Here is a 20,101-nt window from a genome sequence, read left to right on the forward strand (position 1 = left end):
CTATCGATGGCAATAGAGGATATGGAAGATGAGATCCATGATCCTTTTCTTATCCCTGAAGAAGAGGTACAAACCTATAGGGTCCTAAGTAGAGGGGAATATAGTATGTTCACTAGTGAAAAGCAGCTTAAGAGCTCGCCTCCAATATGGGTCGTACCCCACACTGGTAATCTTTGTCTTTTGGGTCGTGGTTCGCAAGCCCCACTTGGAGCAAGTGCTTGCACTGAAAGTTACGTTCTGCCAATGTTCTCGTCCCCTGTGTTTCTGGCTGCCAAGGGTACCTACTTTATCTGTTATGATCGTGCATACACATGGTTGCCCGCGGACTTCATGGGCTCATGTTTCATTGCAAATCTGTTGCCTCCGACGTTCACTGTAGATGCTGATTATCATAAGACTAGAGTTGTACGAGGCGTAATTAGCGAAGAGGATACTGCCGGTCAAGAGGCAGGAGACTTTTTCAAGGGTTTCCTCCCGTTTTGGGGACCTATGGTTAATAGTAGGAACCTGAGACAGTTGACTCGAGTGGTAGAATCGACAGCTAATATTACTGCCAGTGCCCTTGGTAATATCACCATAGAACTTCAGGCGGAGAGACTTATGACGTTACAAAACCGTATGGTTTTAGATGTCGTCTTAGCAGATCGCGGTGGGGTATGCAAAGTGATCCATTCGAGCTGCTGCATTTTCATTCCAGATAATGCTCCTACTGTCTATCAAGCCATCTCGAAGTTGCATAAGATCTCCGAATCCATACACGTGGATGTAGGGGATTGGACGCTACTTGGATGGTTTTGGGGCCTGATGTCGACTTGGGGTTGGAAGATTCTGATGATCATCGGGGTTGTGGTAGTGTTCCTGTTCACGTGTTGCCTTTGCGTGCAGTGTGGTCCTGCCTTATGTGGCCTCTGTGCTACAACGTGTATGAGACAACCATCTGTTACCAAGGGGACTCGGTTGGACAGAGCTATGCTACAACAACATCTTGGTGGTCTGATGAATATCGAATATGATTCCGACTAGTGCTTGCCTACATGAGGGCAAAAGGAGCGTCTGAGGTTCCGTGACAATTGTAAGTGGTGTTTTTCGACTCGCACGAATATGGTCGAGTCTGGTATCTATGAACCGCAAATGACGAGTTTAGTAAGTGTGCGCAGCTTCGCTGTGCTAACTTAAACCGTTCGTTTGTTATGTGGGTTTTTCATCTGTACCCACGGGTTCCATCTTAGATACGGCATCCATTTTGTCTCTTGCCCTCAAGTAGCCAGCGAACGGACGCTGTCCGCTTCGCGACCCTGGGACTCCCAAGATATTGGCGGAAGACACATGTTCTTTGTAAGTGTCTTTATGACGAGGGGGTTGCTGTTGTAAGGCAGATGGCGCCGCTCGAGGCTCATCTTGCCGCACGGGCTTATTGTCTCAGCCGTGCATCTCATTAGGCGCGTCCCTTTGATGCCTGTATCTCGCGTTTCTCGATACCTCCCCTTTTACACCCTTTCCGATCTCCCCACTGTCTCCGTCTTCCTCTGCACCTGTCTTTGTTCCTATTTCGATCTACTTTACTGCTGATTGGAATTTGCTAATGGTGGGAAGATGGGTTTTTACAGTTGGGAACCGCCAAATGTTTCCGTACTTATGTTCCGGACCTTGTGTGTTTCAAAGTGACCAAAGCGACCCCTCTGGGGGCTAATTGTGGGAACCGGGTTGTAAACTTTTGTGTATCATGTTATCCTATGGGTAAAAACTGTATAAAAGGAGCGATCCACAGAACCAATTTGAAGCAGTCTCCCCGAACTACACTCGATGTACTTCCTGTGACTTCTGTGTTCCCTGCAGCAAATAAACCTTGAATCTTTGACGCCGAAGGAAGTGTCCCGTGTCTCTGTGACTTGTACGCCGGAGCAGGTTACCCACGAAGGTTTCAGGTGTTGTGCCCTGGCACCGCTGGGTCCAAAAGAACCCAGTCCTTCACACCTTACTGGTGTACATGCGGCTATTGTATACAGGCCTAACTTCCAGGGTGAGAATGGGTAAATACATCTCTTCCCCATTCCCAATAGAGAGAGGTACGAGACAAGGGTGCCTCTCTCCCCAATATTGTTTGCCCTGGTAGAGGAGCCACTGGCGATACGTTTGCGCCGGGAGGGCGAGGCATGGGGTATTCCGATCACGATCTACCCGCTGAGTCCACATTTAGCAGCCCTCGACATAGCAATTGGAGATCAGAAAGTAACCTGGAGCGCTGAAGCACCTAGATATCTTCGGGTGAGACTGTACCACTCTCCCAGGGATCTGTACAAAGGGAATCACTGCAAAGTTCTAGCGGGAATAAGAACGGTGGTGGGTTTTAGCCCTAGCCCCAATTGGATGAGTGGCCCTAGCCAAAATGATAATAGACCCCAAACTATTTTATCACTTTGCTAACCTTCCGGTTATACCCCTGCGCCCCTTCTTCAGGGAGCTAGACATGCTGCTTGCCTCCCTGATCCGAGGATATAGGGTGGCCCTGGCAACTCTGTACCTGCCAACGGACCGGCCGCTTCGTGTCTCTTTCTATTCTCCTGGTGAAGAGAGGCCTAGCTATGTACTGGCAGGGTCCGATGGGACCAACAGAAGAGGCATGGGTGGGCGCGATGAAGAAATGGGGCACAGCTGAAGCAGAGGTACTGAGAGACAAAGAAGTGAGGGGAACACGCAAACACCCCATATCTATGGAATGGGCACAGCTACTACACCAATTCACACAAGAAACCACACGTGCGGAATCACCCGAGACATCTCAGCCCCAGACACCACATCTTCCCCGACCGGATAGTTAAACCTACTGTGACCCCCCCACACATACGCAATCATACTATAGTGTCACAATATGAACAACCACACAAAAGCCACCACCGACAAACACCCCACCGTCCCCTCATCACTGCCCCTGTTCACCCCCAAAGTTAGAAGTTAGTGATATCAGCCGGCAGTTCCAAAGCCGGTGTTAGACACAAGGGAACGCACCCGCTCCATGTAATATTGCACTGTACCTATAAACATATGTAGGGACAGACATAACTCCATAACCAAGGGAGTGCTAGCCCAGTCACGTTACTGAAAACATACTGACACAGCAGATGTAATAAACAAGTATCTAGCAACCGAAATGCAATAACGATAAATGCTAATTATGTAATGTACGGAAAGATATGGCAAATCAGAAAACCTAAAGTCGTTAACAAATACATGCTTGTACCCTATATCGGCAACTTGGCAAACTGTATTTGAAATGTTAAAACCCAATAAACGAATTTAAACCAAAAAAACAAGATTTGATGGTTTAATATAGGCAGTGATGTAGAGAAGTACTATTTTGAGAGATTTCTTTGAAATGACACATTTGTTAGGTGATTTTCAGCACAAGATGTTGGTAGAAAAGTTAGGGTAGGGAGGAATGTGTGAATCAATTATTTTGATTTTGGAATTCAATAATGTAGAAAGTTCTTCACATTTTATTTTTAGATCATCTATACAAAAAAGCTACAGGTTTTGTGTTCATGTTGACAATGTCAAAAAGCTTAATTTGTACAGGAAGTAATTCATATTATTTTTCTTCACCCGAAACATACTGTACCCTTTTAATTACAGATTATTAAAAAAAGTCAACATAAAAAGATGAGCCACAGTCTCAAGTGCCTTGAGCTGAACCTAAATGTTATGTTTGTTATATTTTATGCTTGGTACAATCAATGATCATGTGATTATTAGTTTGTAATGAAAAAGATGAAACCCTAAAATCCTTTTCTCCATGTTTAACTGTTCATAAAGTGTGAAAACTCATACAAGCAGCCCTTTTCAGCATAGCCTATGTCATTGACCCATCAAACCCCAAATCTTCGGAATTTTTTTGTTAGGCCCACCCTCTTATAAAAGTACTCTTCCTGGTGTATATGTAATTCATTATCATTCTCCATTATTTGACATTCAGAACCTCATAATTTCCATAACCGGACTGTAAAAGATCCTACAACTAAGGACCCTAAAAACAAATTTAAATTTTTCCTTCAAGACCACTAGAGATTCGAATGCATCCTTCATTAGAACCACTGTTATGTCAGGTTCAATTTTTTGAACCCCCAGATGTTTTGCTGAGCTGCCAAAAATCTTTCTTCCAAATTTCTCTAAATGTGGACAACACCACAACCTATGCTACCAAACGCCACAGTCAGAACCACATCTTTTGCAGTCTAAAGAGAAATCTTAGTCAATTTCAGAGAGGAGTAGCAGAGGTGGAACTGGAAGAGGTATTGTATTCTTCTCCTATTTGCCGCTACATGGATCTTATATATGTCCAAGAGTCTGCGGAGCCTTTCCTCTTCGGCGACCCTGATTCCAATCTTATCTCATTTATTTATTATGTGCTTACAATCTTCAATAAAATATATTCTTAAGTACTTATAACTCTCAAAAATACTGACTAGCCTAAAGTGTCATAAAAAAGCGGATGGAAAATGTTATATTTCTCCCCAGTCTCATTATTCAAACCAAAATAACATCTTAATTGTAAATATTTACAAAAACAACTTCGTGCCAGGATCCGTTAACACTCTTGAATAGATGAAATGGACTCCCACTTTCCTATTTTTGCCTAGATTCCAGAACCCCACACTTGGCCCATTGACAGAATCAGTTATCTCTTCTGGGAGATTTGGATTTTACCACAAAAGGAAAAGGCCATCCGTGTTTTTTCAAAGAAAGTTTTCTGCCTAATTAGGCATATATCTGGCAGGGCTTGCTAGCACTGGAAATCTGAAATTTTTGAAAAACCTTGAGACTAGAAAACTTTGTCAAAGCACCAAGGGATGGTTGACGATTATCTGGTCACACAGTTGAACAATCACTGAAGTGTGCGAAACAGCAGCCTTTTTTTAAGTACTGCACATTTGATAATAATATTAACAATAATAAAGAGCTTATAGAGCGCTCAGTAACGCCATCACGGCGTGTCCCCGCGCTGAAGCTATCAGTAAACAGCGTGAGAGCCCAGGATCTACGCAGTGTATAGATGTGTTTTAAGCATGGCCCTAAACCGCGATTCACTGCTCTCCAATCTCAGAGCAGGGGGGAGTTTGTTCCATTGTTGAGCTGCTTGGAGCGCAAAAGAACGTCCACCCATTCTGGCCTTCCTAATCCTGGGGACTGTCAGCAGACCGGCTGAGAAATAGTCCTCCCTCACCAGGAAGGCACAGCTCCCTTCATCTAGTAAATTGTTGCCTCCTTAAACGTCTAGCAGTACAGCCTAGAGTAAAGTTCCTCTCATTTGATTACATTTACAAAAGAAAACCTAATGCATCGGTATAGGAAGTGCTTGAAAACTGAAGAGGCACAGAGGAGATATACGAGGGAACCTACTCAGATTCACCAAGATGCACAGCCACATATCCGAATGAATCAAATGAATTAAATTCGGATAGTTTGATCCTCTGTTTATCCATGTTTTCCACTTTTTAAATCCTTCTTTTTTTCCATTTTTATTCAATTCGTTTTACTCATTCCAGTTTTTGGCCACGATGTTCACATAAGCACAGGAGCACCATTAAGTTCCACATGTCACAATTTTATTAAAAGTCACCCAATGCATTAAAAATCCCTTCGTCAGGGGCATCTAAAATACAAAAGAAATAATTTTACATAATGCTATCAGACTTGTCATTGTGCTCTCAATGCAACCGACTACCGAATTTCTTCCATTTTACTCTGCAATTATTTATCCAGTAAACATTTGAAGCAACATTTCAAACATATATGATGGCACTAAAAATCCAACATTATGGACAACAGTCCTTTTACCAAAACATCCACGCAATTAGCAAAATGTTGTTTATAGTCAGTAAATCCTCATGTGATGTGGTAAGCCAGCGCTCTCATAAAAGAGGTAAAGGACACCCCCCCTCTCCCCCCCCCCCCCCCCCCCACTCGGCCCCACCTCTGTTACCTGCACGGACCGCGGCTGCTATCACCTGTGAATCGATCTCAGTTCCCGACCAAACCATCCATCTTCAGGGTCTTAGTTCGATCTCATAGATAAGTCAACTAATATTCTCCTCTAATTAAAGCATGCCACTTCAAATCTATTTCTCATCTTAGTTGTTGGTTCTTGTAACATCTGTTCAAGGACCCTAGTTGTTGCTGTTGCGATACATCTTCCGCTATCCTCATTTGCCCTTGGAGTCCTTCTTCCACTGTGTTTGGAGCCATCCAATGTTCAGTAGTTTGTGGGGTTCCTGCATTATATTGCTACTCTTGAACAATATTAAAAACGGTTCAAAGTGTGAATTGCGAATACAGTGCATCCACTGCTTTATGACTAGAAAAACCTAAACCTGGCATCACGGAGGCTGTAATCTCGATGGTGCTTCCTTCCTTTATTTTAAATGAGGCGGTCCTGCATCCTAGATTGAGCTCCTATTTGTATCTTAGCCTCTAGGATCACCTTTAATTTGATAAAAGCAACCTGCTGCAACAATAGAGGACAACGAAAAGCTATTTTCTGCATGCATTATATTATCCACAACTTAGTCTGCCACACTTATTTCATCTGCTTTGAATACTGACAGATAATTTTATGGACTTTTCAATTCTGCAACAGAGTTAATTTAACAATAGGGTGTATCTAGTTATTGAATTATGGACTTGTTTATCCTTAACATTATTTATTCACCCTCCTCTGGGGTTCAGTAGCAGAATGTCATGTTTTCTCTTCCCTGTAACTAACCAATCTATTTTTCATGGAGCTATTTTGTATAGTATCTCGTATCTCAGCGCACACGCCTCTTATCTCGAATTTTAACTTTTTGTTGCGCTCTTATAGTTACAATAATAACCTCCTTGCTACAGAGCAAATATCTGCAGGTTCCAGCCCTAGAGGAATCTGTTTCTTACTTGAGCACTCCCTCACACAGTTTATCAGTCTGCTTGGTTGCTTTCGGAAAGCATGGTGCATGCCTGTGCTAAGTTCTCAGCGTGTTGTTTCTGGGTCTAACTGCCATGATAGGCTTGCCGCCACTGTCCAGTGGGAGCTTGGCACCTCCAGCCGGTGTGTACTTTTGATCGATCCATGTTCTAGGCTCAACATCAGTTAGTTACGATGTAGGAGAGCATTTTTTACTCGTCCGGACATATATGTAACGTTAGTCTGCCAGCCACAAACCGCACAATCGAGTTGAAGGCAGTGGCTGGTAAACCTTTTCTCATCACTATGAGACCACAGCACTGCTCCAGTCACCAGGCATGTCTTGTGAATCAGGAGACAGGGATACACAGAAGGGTACACAGTAAAAGCACTTTTTCTTCATATGTCGGGTCCACTGCCATTTGGTCTGAGAGCTCCTGACCAACGTTCTAGCCAGCCACTAATGTCCCCACCTCTGTGGCCTGAAAGTCCTACTGTCATGTCTTTTAACTTTAAACACACATCTCTTTCTTGGACAAGCAGCATTGCCAGTTTCACTCCTAAAAAAACATTTCACAAGGTCATCCAGAAACATAAAATAGCAAGGCAACACAGAATTCCAAAGCCATGCAATGGATTTTTGTTCAAACACTGCTAAATTAATGGCCTATATGAAATGAAATTCCTTAAATATGAAATAATTATTAGAGGCCATTTTAAGGAATGAAAGTGGTATAAATGCTACTGATGCAATCAAAAATCATATTGTCTTTTTGTTACCATACTCTTTTCACCCATTTCTGACTCCTTTTCACTAGATTCCTCAAATATACAATTTGCTCCTTCACTTACAAAACACCCAACACTCCTCCTACTTTCATGAAAGACTTTCCCTAGAGCGTGGCACCAAAACACGCAGAAGCAACATCACCCTTTCGCTGCATACCCAGCGGCTGGAGAAATATAAAATTCTGTGACAAGCCTGGACCTGCAGTTTTTCTTCTCCTGTTCAGATTCACCATACTGCCACCATCATATCTTTCACGGAAGGTCTGAAACGTGTCCTGTTCAAGTCTGACTTTGAAGACCAAATGAATTGCTTGATGGCTTGCCTTTCTCTCCTTGACTCCCTCTACCTGACCCCCTGACAGATTATTACTTGCAAGTAGGATGCACAACATGAGTACGAAAAATAAATTGTATGACTTATATATCTAACTAGTATATCTATGTGTCTGTGTACATGTTGACATTCTCAGATGTGACCAGGTAATACAATGTAAGTAACCGTGGTAGGATTTCTTCTATATCTTTGTTATTGAACTCCCACTGAAGCATTAGTTTTGGCACCAAAAGCTTTGAGCAGGACAAAGGTGGATTTCGTAGCCTATGAGTTTGCTTCACCGTTGAAATCGATTTGTCCCCTCATCGAGGGCAAAGGTTTTACCTTCTGACTTAGTCACTTTTATGGTTCTCATAATTCACTAATGAGGCAAGGCTGGAAGGTGAAGATAGGCATAGCGTCACAAAGCCTGATAGCTTTACCATAAAGTTTAGCTGAGGCAATTTTCAGTTTGGCAAAAAGATCTTAACAGGACAAAACAGTTTCTTCCCTACCAAGGATGAGACCTCCCAGGTCAGGCCTCTACAGTGTGTCCTAATTTTTTCCAACTGTTGTAAAAGTTACTCTTGGTCATTTCTGCAGCCCGTAAGTCCTAAGGGCAGGTGTGTAGGCACCAGGACACACATTACATATAGGGCTTACTGCCCTTTTTTACATCACTCTACGCCTTATACGTAGTGCACATTGAACCGAGTGAGACAGTGTGCCGTATTGCAGTAAATGTGCTATCCCCTGTGCAGCTGCAAGCTCCCACTTGCAGGGGTGACAATGCATTACTAAAAGGTGTTCTGGCTGCTTGAAGCCGAGCCTCAACCTAGCTTGCATTTGAAAGGGGAGCAGAGGTCCCACTGCAGTCAGGTGCAGTGAGTGTCTGCACCTTCCTGCAGAGACCGCTAGGGGGCTCTTGAGAGTCCTTTTCCTTCTTCCAAGGGGTACCCTCAGGGTGCGCACTAACTGTGCATCACATCTATTATGCACAGTTAGTGCACCGGCTGAAAGCCTCTTCACCTAGGCACCTGCATCTGTTATAAGGCACTGGCATAAAAAGGCAAAGAATTCCTTCCTATGTGTGTGGCCTGCCCATGTTCAAATGAGAGAACAACCCATTCAGATTGCACAACTGAGATTGCCTTTTTCACAGCCTTGATCGGCATTATAGAAGACTGCACAAGCAACTGAGGACGTTTCTTTGATACAAAAGAGTACCATGGGCAAGAAAACAGAGAGAACACCTCGATTGCACCTCTTTTCCTGGTTACCAATGAAGATATTCTTTGGAATAGATTTGAGTGCATTATGAAGTGCAGCAATAGTGCAGATGTCACAGTGCTCAAAGTTTTATCATATGAACGAGGATGTTAAGAAACACTATGACCTAAGGTTGTCTAAATACAAGTTTGCAGCTATATGAAAACAACTACAGAAGCTCATCATTAGATGAGTTATGAGACACTGAGGGAGGGGATGTCAACAATGTTTTGACCTGGTATAATTTGTCGGGCCTCATCAAGACATAGTCATCTGTCTTCTGTAACTGACACACAATAGAAAAGAGAACACATATAAACAGAGTAACTCCTGATATGGACGTTCTATTACCTCACACCTACACATCAATCAATGGAAATGTGCACTGTCCAATGCATTCATGCAATAGTGCCCCAAAAAGGTCGCTATCAGGGAAACTAGTACACCTACAGCAAAAAATCAAAAAACAGCAGTTGGTGGGCACAACCCATTTCTTTAAAATAGATTTTGCCAACCAAGTGATGCTCTAAGAGAGATACATTGTGGCTAGTCCAAAGGAAACTAGAAACAGTGCCTGTGGTGTGAAAGCTCATGCAATCGCCAGGGGCCCGAAGAAACTGTCACATACCTGGCATCCCGATCATCTAGGCAAATGTGAACCTGTGACTGATACACATGCACCAACACATGGCACACCAGTTAAGGTCGAATAAAAGAATACATCACAAAAAGCACTACCCCATATGAGTAAGCAGAGTCAACTACTAACCTCAGCCATGATTCAAAATCGTGGCACTAACTAGCTGATATCTGCAAAACATTAGAGTAGGCTGACGGAGGAGACCCCATTATGGAACAACAATATGGAGTGTATTCAAAAGAACTTAGCACTTCTTGCAGAGGATGCCAAAGGGCGGGCTCGGCGCAACAACCTGCGTTTTGTTGGGCTCCCGGAGGGCTGCGAGAAGGGCAACATGGAGAAATTCTTGGCTCACTGGTTGGAGAGTGGCTCCCCTCAGACTCCCTATCGAGTTGTTTTGTGATAGAACGGGCGCAAAGGGCCCTTGTTCAGAAGCCGCCAGTGGGGGCCCGCCCGACCAGTGATTGCTAAACTATTGAACTACCATGACCGCGACACCGTCCTACAGCAGGCACGGGCAAAGGAACCTCTCCTATATGAGAATCAACGGATCCTCATCTTCCCGGACTATATACGGTTGGTTCAACAATAACGGCAGTCGTTTATGGCAGCGAAGGCACGTCTCAGGGAACTCAAGCTTTATCCGGCTCGTCTGAGGGTTGTGTTCCAGTCTCGCGCCCATTTCTTTGATACCCCGGAGGAAGTCTTCCAATGGACTGATGAGACGGTGAAAGTGAGGGTGCATGCCCCGCCGGGATTGGACTCCGACGCTTCGCAGACTGGGGCACAGTCGCAAACGGCTCAGGAGTCACGGAATAAGAGAAACTGGCGCTCCAGATCCAGGAGGTGCTTCACATCAGGGGTGACGGCTGGAGGTTCGAAGGGGGCATCTGATCCTCCGGTTGTGGATCCTTGAATAGTGGGTATGTGGACAAGGGGACTGTTGCTGCGAATGAGCCTACACCGCAACTAATGTGTCACGGCAGTGAGGCTCTAGGAAGGAGCAGGAGCCAAAGGGACTCTTAGTATATGTTGACTGTAATATGAATGAAAAGGCAGGGGTGGGGGTGATATTCGAGCGGCGGGTGTTTTTTCCCCTTAACTTGGTTTAGTGGGGGGAGTTGGGTTCATGGGCAGGTTGAAAGGGATCCATTGGTGTAGCTGGTCTCAGGCCCTATGTTGGGGGCCGGAAGCTACCTATACCGCGACAGGTACTTCAGAGTTCTTGAGGTGTGGGGGTGGGAGAAGGGAGTTGGGGGGGCAGGGTTTTGTTAGACAGGGAGGGGCAGTTGGGGTACGGTCGCACGATGACTTAGGAATCCAAATGGCACGCACATATACACCACAGTGGCCCATCACTTGGGCTTTTCCTCTTTGGGCTCCAGATGGCAGGCTCAGAAAAGAGAACAATAATTCCCAGTGCGTCCCTTCGAATCCTTAGCTGGAATGTACGGGGAATGCTAGATAAACTTAAGAGAGGGGCTATACTGCACCAAGCAAAGAGGGAGAGAGCGGACATCCTGCTATTACAGGATACACACCTACTAGGCAAAAAAAACACTCTGCTTGCAGCGCCTTGGTTCCAACAGGTATTTCATGCCGGTTTTGTTAGGGGGTTCCGGGGGGTCGCCGTTCTAGTCCACCGCAGACTTTCCTATGTCCATCACACTCAGTGGGTTGATCCACAGGGCAGGTACATATTTATTAAAGGTCAGATAAGAGAAGAGACCCTGGTGCTGGGGAGTGTGTATGCTCCGCCTCCCCTGCAGTGGGCGCTGATAGAGAAATTATTGCTGTGTGGGCAGACATCCAGGACCCAATGGGTTTCCGAGTGAGTTTTATAAGAAGTACCATTTACAATTAGGCACGCATTATAGGGCGGCGCTGGAAGAGGCGAAGGAGAGCGGCTGCCTCCCTGCAGACTGGAGACATGCTGAAGTGGTGGTGTTCCAGAAGCCAGGTCGACCTCCAGAACTTAATGCGTCATATAGGCCCATATCGTTATTGAATGTCGAGGCCAAGATTCTAGCCAAGACGTTGGCTAATCGTCTCCTGCCCCATATCGCGGAGCTTGTCCACCCGGATCAGGCCAGGTTCATGCCCCACAGAGCAAATAGGCACAATATTCGCAGGGCCCATGTTGCAGTGGCGGCGGTGCGCGACACAGGGGTACAGGCGGCACTGCTTTTGGCGGATATCGACAGGGCCTTTGACTCCCTGAGTTGGGTCTACCTGTTTGCGTTACTGCCCCGGCTTAACTTAGGGCCTCGCTTCCTGTCCTACGTGAGACTGTTATATACAGATTTGACGGCCTCGGTTAGGGTGGCAGGGGCTATATCATTTACATTTTCAATCGGGCGAGGCACTAGGCAGGGCTGCCCACTCTCACTGTACCTCTTTGCCCTGGCTATGGAGCCGCTGGCGGCTTGGGTGCGTATAGATGCGCAGCTTCATGGCTCTGAGTGGGAGAGGGGTCTGTCGGATAGAATTGCCCTATATGCTTATGATGTGCTGTTCTTCCTTTGTGGGTGTTGGTGGCACAGACTGGGGTTGGTGACTGGGCATCTACGCTACAGGTTGCAGTTGGGACATTAAGTATCTGGGAGTGTTTATCTCAGAGGTCCCGGTGATCTCCTGGGAGCGCAACCTGGTGCCTGGCTGGGACCGGGTCCGGACGGAGATGTAGACATGGTCCCGTATCCCCTTACAATTTATGGCAGATCGGCCATCTTTAAAATGGTGGCCCTTCCCCGATTGCTGTACCAACCACAGAGCCATCCCTTCCCGATCCCACCCCAGTGGTTCCGTCAGGTGAATTCAGCACTGGGGCAATTTCTTTGGGCGGGAGGAGTGGTTAGAGTGGCACTTCGGACATGTTTCCTGTCAATATATTGTGGTGGCTTGGCGACATCCGATATCCTCTCCTATTATTGAGTGGTGGTACGGGGACCGAAGAGATCTGACGTATGCCCTGGAACGACATCTTGTGGCCTCGAACTCCCTACACGTGATTGTGTATGCGGGGCACCTGCGAAAGAGACTGCCGCAGGCTACCCAGCTTGTCTTCCAGATTTGGCGGCAGGCTCTGCGCCGCATGGGAAGGTGGGGTAGGCTGACGGAGGAGACCCCATTATGGAACAACGGACGTTTCCCTGCCTTGGCGTCTTTGCAAGGTTTTAGAGGTAGGGACACTATTGGTATTTTGACGCTCGGGAACGTACTGTCAGGAACGACTCTTAAATCCTTCCACGAGCTACGCGAAGAATATGACATGCCTCGATCCCAGTTCTTTCAATATCTGCAGTTTCGCCATGCAATCACACTGAGCTTGGAAGGCATTGATTCCCTCCCTGAGTTTAGTCCGATAGAGGACAAGGTTTTCATGGGGGATTTAGGAGACAAACAGATATCTCGTATCTATCAAACACTAGTCACATATTGCTCCACCACACTGTTGAAGCTTCGGGAATCATGGGAGGGGGATGTATGGGCACTGGAGGAGGAGGACTGGCGGGAGGCGTTAGAGGCCCCTAGAAGCGCAGCCATTGCGATGCGTCTGCGGCTCATCCAATTTAAATACTTGCACCGTGTCTATTATACCAGAGAGAAACTATGGAGGGCGGGCCTTGTTGCTTCCCCAGATTGTCTTCGATGTGGGAGGGAAGTGGGGACGCTGATCCACACGGTATGGAGCTGTAGCTCACTGGCTAGATTCTGGAAAGGGGTTTGGGATTGTCTGTCCGAGGTCCTGGGGTGGGACCTCCCTCACTCACCAAGATTAGGGTTGCTGCACGTGATGGACGGGGTAGGGGTAAACAGGTACAAAAGGCATTTACTGTTGCTGGGCCTGACCTTATCTAAAAGAGACGTGGCCAAGGCATGGAAGGACCCCCGAGCTCCATCAGTTCTGGTTTGGAAGAGTGGGATGGACTTTTGTATCGGGCTGGAACACCCTGTATTCGTGGCCCGTAGCTGCCCATTTAAGCACTACAAGATATGGAAGAGGTGGGCGGAATATTGGGGCCTGTGGGTGGAGCCTCCAGTGGAGCGGGAGGATACTCTGGAGACAGTTTGAAAGGGCCTTACTAGAAGGTGTTTGTGTGTTTCTAACACAAAGTCTGCTATGTTGGGAAAAGGAAAACAAGGTATCGTGCGACTGGGGGGGTGGGATCCGGGACGGGGAAGTTGGGGGGTAGGGGAGGGGTGGGGTGGATAGTTTTGTTCAGTTTGATGCGATTATTGGATATAAAATGATGCAGAGATTTCTAATGCTTTGATGATCTATATGTGGTTGGCAGCTGATTTCGGAGTACGGGGGTCTGCAATGTGTGTGCAATCCATCAAATAAAATCTGTTTTTATAAAGTTTCAGGTTTGAACATCTATTTCTACTAACATATTTTTTTATTCTTTTGCAAACCAACAGTATGGAACATATACAGATCCAACAGCCCTCAGGAACACTTAGTCTCCCAACAGTCACTTCAAGTTGCTTGATAGACTCATCACATACTTCATCTCAAAAAATAGTTCCTGAAACTCCTAAGCCCTTTATGCCTGATGTTGATGCTTCTCCTCTACCACCAATAAATGTAGTTGCAACTCCAAAAACGTCTGCATCTGCTAAACCAACGGGAACTCTTGCAAACACCGTGGATAAGCGATTGGGTAGGTCTTCAAATATCATATAGTATTTGATGGTTCAATTTTCTACCAGTAGTAATTTTGTATACTTTTCATACAGAGTGCAAAGATAATCCATTGACTCTAACATCTTCAACGCTTATAATTAACACATATGAATTTTGTAGGACCCAAAATCTGATTAACAAAGAACATTATTAAATTGGTGCCCAATCAATCATCAAAAAGGGTAGCCACGGTTTTAAGGAGACCTGTGGATTACCATGATTCTTTGGAGTCCTGATCACTGAGTTGTTGCATTATTGGCCTGATGTATTGGAGGGTTTTGTGGATACAAAATCTGCAGTTTGCAGAATCACAGGTATTGGAACTGGAAAACCCTAAGTTGCAATGTACAAAATATACTTCACAAGTTATATATGGTTTTGTAACTTGCAGTGTACACATTGTGAATCTTTGTAATTTGGAAAGGAAGAAGGGATGTAAAAGGGACATTACCGACTTCTTGCAAGTTGAAGTGAAATACATTAATGCTTTGTGACACAAATTGCAGTCACACACCATTAATGAAAAGCAGACTTCTCAAAGGATATGGTACTTCATTCACCAATTCACAAAGTAGAAGCTGTCATTGAGAAGCAGCTTCCACTTTGTGCATATGGGCATGGGCATTGGAGGGAGCACCCAGAGGTCTAGGGAATGCTTCATGTCCCCCCACAAAAGCTTTTTGTATCATACCAAACCTTTTAAATCTTATTTGACAACACAGCTGTCTACAATGCCCATTGCGTACAATATACATATAATGGGCTTTGAGTCAACCCCTTTCAACTGCTAGTTTACTTGGATCAGCCTCTTTCAACCATTAGCTGGAGGCATTGTGTTGTAAAATAGAACCCTCCACAAGAAGTGAACTGGATAAGATTCCACTGGATCTAGTCCAATCTGACATTTTCCCTACTTCCTGTGAAACCTGCTTTCCTTCAAGCTCCCAAGACTTCTTTCAATGTATCCTAAGTGTGTGCATCTGAATTTCCAACAACCAAAATATCATCTTGGTAACATAGAACGTTTTTTTTTATTTCACCAAACACATTTTGCATTACTCTTTGAAATATCGCAGCCGCTGATGCTAGGCCAAACGGCATATGGGAAAATTGGTAAGTACCAAAAGGACTAATAAATGACGTGAGTGCTTTGGAATCCAGATGAAGTTCTGGTGGTAGGCAGACGATAAGTCAACAACACTGAAAACATCTGTTTTACCAATTAATCATGTTGTTTATCCTGGGCAAAGGAAATCGATCAACCCATATATTGGCTTTTAAGTCTCTTAAGTCCACGAAAAGACGCAGACCTTTTCACCCCGCCTTCTGCGTTACCACAATTGACGCCAACCATAATGAACTCTCACTAGGCTCTATAATACCTTGGGTTACAAGTTATTTCAATTCTTCTTTGAGTGGCTTCTGAGTGAGCTGAGGAATTGGCCTAACCTTGTGTGCCACCAGAACAGCATTGTCCTTCACTTTAATCTTATGCTGACACTTCTTTATTTATCCCACGTTTTCGGAAAATACTTCTTGGAACTCCTCACATAGCACCTTGAGATCACACCTTTTGGATATATCCCATCTAGGTCGCTAAAAATGTTGTAAAAAAGAACTCTCCACATGAAATAAACTGGATAAGATTTTTATTCCGTGACAGCCAGGCAGACCTCTCAGCTGCTAACAACAATCTCTTGTTTCCGGCACATTCCAACGTTCATGGAATGTTTTAGTCCACCAAGGAGGGAAGGAGAACAGGGAAAAAAGGTCAGAGTGAAGAAGCGGAGCAAACCAATAATATCGCAAATACAAACAATATATATTAATTAATACCTCCAAGATGCAGCACATTGTCAATCACATATTAGATCGACCCAGGCAAGCATTTCTTCATTGTCTGTTTGGTGTATTATTCCGCCCCTATGTAGTGCTTGCATTGCAATGAGGAACTCTTTTTACTTCTAAAAGGTACACTCAGCCATCAAACTTTTTGTCACATTCAATTCTTTATAGCATACATGCACTTTATATAGAAATCTATATCTTTTTTAGATAATTTAACAACTTGACAAGAGGGGCTTTTTGCGCTTATAGTGTTCCTATTAGATGAAAGATCTATCTGGCTTAGTACTGCTCAAAGGTTGAGATACAGTCCCTTGTCATAAACTGTAGAAATAGGCAAAAGAATTCTGTCTATATAATGAATTTTAAACAATTCTCCTCCTGAGCAATTACTCAAGCAATATCTTAGGATCAATTCACAAAAGGCATCCAATAAATATCAAAACAAGGCAGAAAAATCAATCCAGTGTATTTCAAAAACTTCTTCTTTATTTTTCTTCTTTTCCAGACATTCAGTACTTTTTCTTTTCTTTTCCTTTGCCAACACGTGTTTCGTCCTAACTAAATATAGTTAACGGACTTCGTCAGGGCTTCGTAAGACGATGTCCACTAGGTACCATCTATTCTCATAATCTTCAATATCAAGGTCAAATCACTTAGAATCGGATAAATAAAACATGTGCCTCGATTCATGGGGGTCCTGGTGTAATCGGCGTCTAGCTAGACGCCGATTACACCAGGACCCCCATGAATCGAGGCACATGTATTATTTATCCGATTCTAAGTGATTTGACCTTGATATTGAAGATTATGAGAATAGATGGTACCTAGTGGACATCGTCTTATGAAGCCCTGACGAAGTCCGTTAACTATATTTAGTTAGGACGAAACACGTGTTGGCAAAGGAAAAGAAAAGAAAAAGTACTGAATGTCTGGAAAAGAAGAAAAATAAAGAAGAAGTTTTTGAAATACACTGGATTGATTTTTCTGCCTTGTTTTGATATTTATTGGATGCCTTTTGTGAATTGATCCTAAGATATTGCTTGAGTAATTGCTCAGGAGGAGAATTGTTTAAAATTCACTATATCTTTTTTAGCTGCAGTAGACATTTTTGAATGTTTTTGTCATACTCAAGTGTGAATCTAACCCTAACATGGCCCTTTTGTGCTTTTTTATCACATAACTAATACCAAATGCCCACCCCAATGCTACAACCAGCAATATTTCCACAACACCACCATTACCACATTATCACCAATATCACCACAACCAACAATACCACCACCAACACCACCACATCAACCTACCCACCACCCTTGAAACTTACAATACCACCAGCTATAACAATACTACTACTACTACTACTAACTTTACCAATACCATCAATAACACCATTAATACCACAACCACCAACCTGACAACACCAACGGCACCACCAATATCAAAACCACCTATCTCACTGCCATCAATATTACCAGCATCATCACCACCAATACCACACAAATAACACTACACCCACTAATAATTTTTAACAAAGCCAACAAGTCTGGTTTTAATGTGCTATCATTTGTAACCACGAGTTCTACCTACCTGTGTTTACCCGCATTGTGGAATTAAACCCAGATATTTTGGTTTTGCCAGTACTTGTTTAAAAAAAGCTTTTGTACCTTGAAGGCACTGGGCTGCAACAGAAAAGAAATCGCATTTTGTAAATATGCAAGCAGTCCTACTGGCCATCACAGGCCTCAATTCCTACAATAAAAGGAATTCAGAGGGATTCAGAAACAGAATTACTGCTTCTACGTTACTGGGGCAGAGATGTAGCAAATACAAGCAAATGGTATTTCTGTGCAGTGGAAGATTTGCACATCCATCACAGTATAAAACGAATCTCCGGTTGCAACGCAGGTGATGCATAAACATTGCATTGTGATGCAACCCATAATTTGTGCATTTGGTCTATAGTCTTATGCAAATGGCAAATAAGGAAATGTGTAATATAGCCATGGCATGTTTTTTACCATACAGTTCTCACCATAAAAGTATAGGTCAGTCGTTTACAGTAACAAAATTGAGAAATAAACATCAACACAGTTATGAATATATCAAAGGGATGTATTCAGACCAAACTTACCCAAGTTAGCAAATTTGTGACTGGCTTCCACTCAGGACGGTTCAAGTATACCTCAACAGACGCTATCAAACATGTAAGGAAAACATTTCAAATTATTATTACTTGATGTCTAACATTTCCTTTTGTGCATTTTAAAGTAAATCTATTAAATGCAGCTGAAAAATAAACGTTCCTTTCTCTGATTAATCACTTGTGCCTCTATGTACTACCTCACAGTGCTAAACCTCTGCTGGCCCCACGGAATGCACTCTGGAATAGGACTGTTCCTGGTTAGTGGGTGAAATCATTATTAATTACATGTGTTTTTCTTCTGGTTTTCAGGTGACCTTATGTCCCTGTGAGGCCCACGGACTGGGTTACTCTGATTACCAAGAGCTAGAAGTTAGTAAGCAGGTAAAGATAATGAGCAGATAGTCGCAACTAGCTTACTACAGCATATCAATGATCGACTTCTGGCTTTTATTGTCAAGTTGGTTTTCATCTTTAATATCCTACTGGCTAGCTATGAATACAACCTCTCTTAGTCAAAGTACCTCTCAGGAGTCCACAAAAGTAGTTCAGTACCATTTTGAAATTGATATTGTTTTTAACATATATTCCAAATTCACAAACAACAAAGAAATTATTTACGACACATCTGTCTGATTCTCAGACTTCAAACCCTCAACTAACCTCTTTTGTGAAGATCCCCTTGAATGACTCTGAGATCTTCTTGATTCACAAAACCTGATCTGGCTCCCCTCTGGACATTTACCCACCCCACTCAGTCCGTTAACCCACAGATCAACTCCCTTTTTAACCTCTCCCTCGAGGCAGACTCAGTGCTAGGCCAACTGATGTCAGCCAAGACCCTGGTGGGGCACCTCTTGGGGATCAGGGTTCACTCCAGCAAAAGCCAGCAGGGCTCAGGCAGGTCCAGTTGCAGATCTAGGCCATTGCAGGAGGTTAGCTGAGCAGTTCAGGGATGTCTCTGGAGCTTGTTGTGTCCCTGTAGGTGAGACAGGAGTTCAGCCAACTAACCCTTTTTGTCACTTACCTTAGCTTGGGATGGAGGGAGCAGTTCCCGACTTCCTTCTCAGAGATCAGGGCAGTCCACAAGCAGCAAGGCAGTCATGTGGTTACAACAAGGCAGTGCTCTAGGGAGCAAGGCAGACCTTAAGCATCAGGGCATTCCTCTGGGGAGTAAAGCAGTCATTCTTTTGTAATGTCTATAGGTCCAGGAGTAAACTGATGAGTTGCTTTGGAGGTCCAATATTTATGCCTGGTGCCAGCCTTTGTAGTGAGGGGATTCCCTATGCTACCCCCACACGTGGTTCCCGGAAAGTTATTCCCCTGTCAAGTCTCCAAGAAGTCTGGGGTGACAAAAAACTAGTGTCAGGTTTCTTTGTGGGTGATGCAGGGAATGCTCTTTGAAGTGTAAGTAGGGCTGGGAACAGCTCTGCCCCAACCCTCCTGGCAGGATGACCCATCCTGTCAACACCTATTCC

At 44.2% G+C, this 20,101-nt stretch overlaps 1 protein-coding gene across 1 annotated transcript in view; it reads left to right on the forward strand.

Moving 5' to 3' along the window:
- LMNTD1 (lamin tail domain containing 1) overlaps nt 1-20,101 on the forward strand; it is a 1,301,017-nt gene that overhangs the window by 965,560 nt on the left and 315,356 nt on the right. Inside the window, exon 10 of the mRNA XM_086938753.1 lies at nt 14,371-14,612. Within this exon, the coding sequence (XP_086794879.1) occupies nt 14,371-14,612 (242 nt within the window). The remainder of the gene's footprint in view (nt 1-14,370; nt 14,613-20,101) is intronic.

The sequence above is a fragment of the Lissotriton vulgaris genome, chromosome 1_1, assembly GCF_964263255.1.
Source record: "Lissotriton vulgaris chromosome 1_1, aLisVul1.2, whole genome shotgun sequence".
Taxonomy (NCBI): Eukaryota; Metazoa; Chordata; class Amphibia; order Caudata; family Salamandridae; genus Lissotriton; species Lissotriton vulgaris.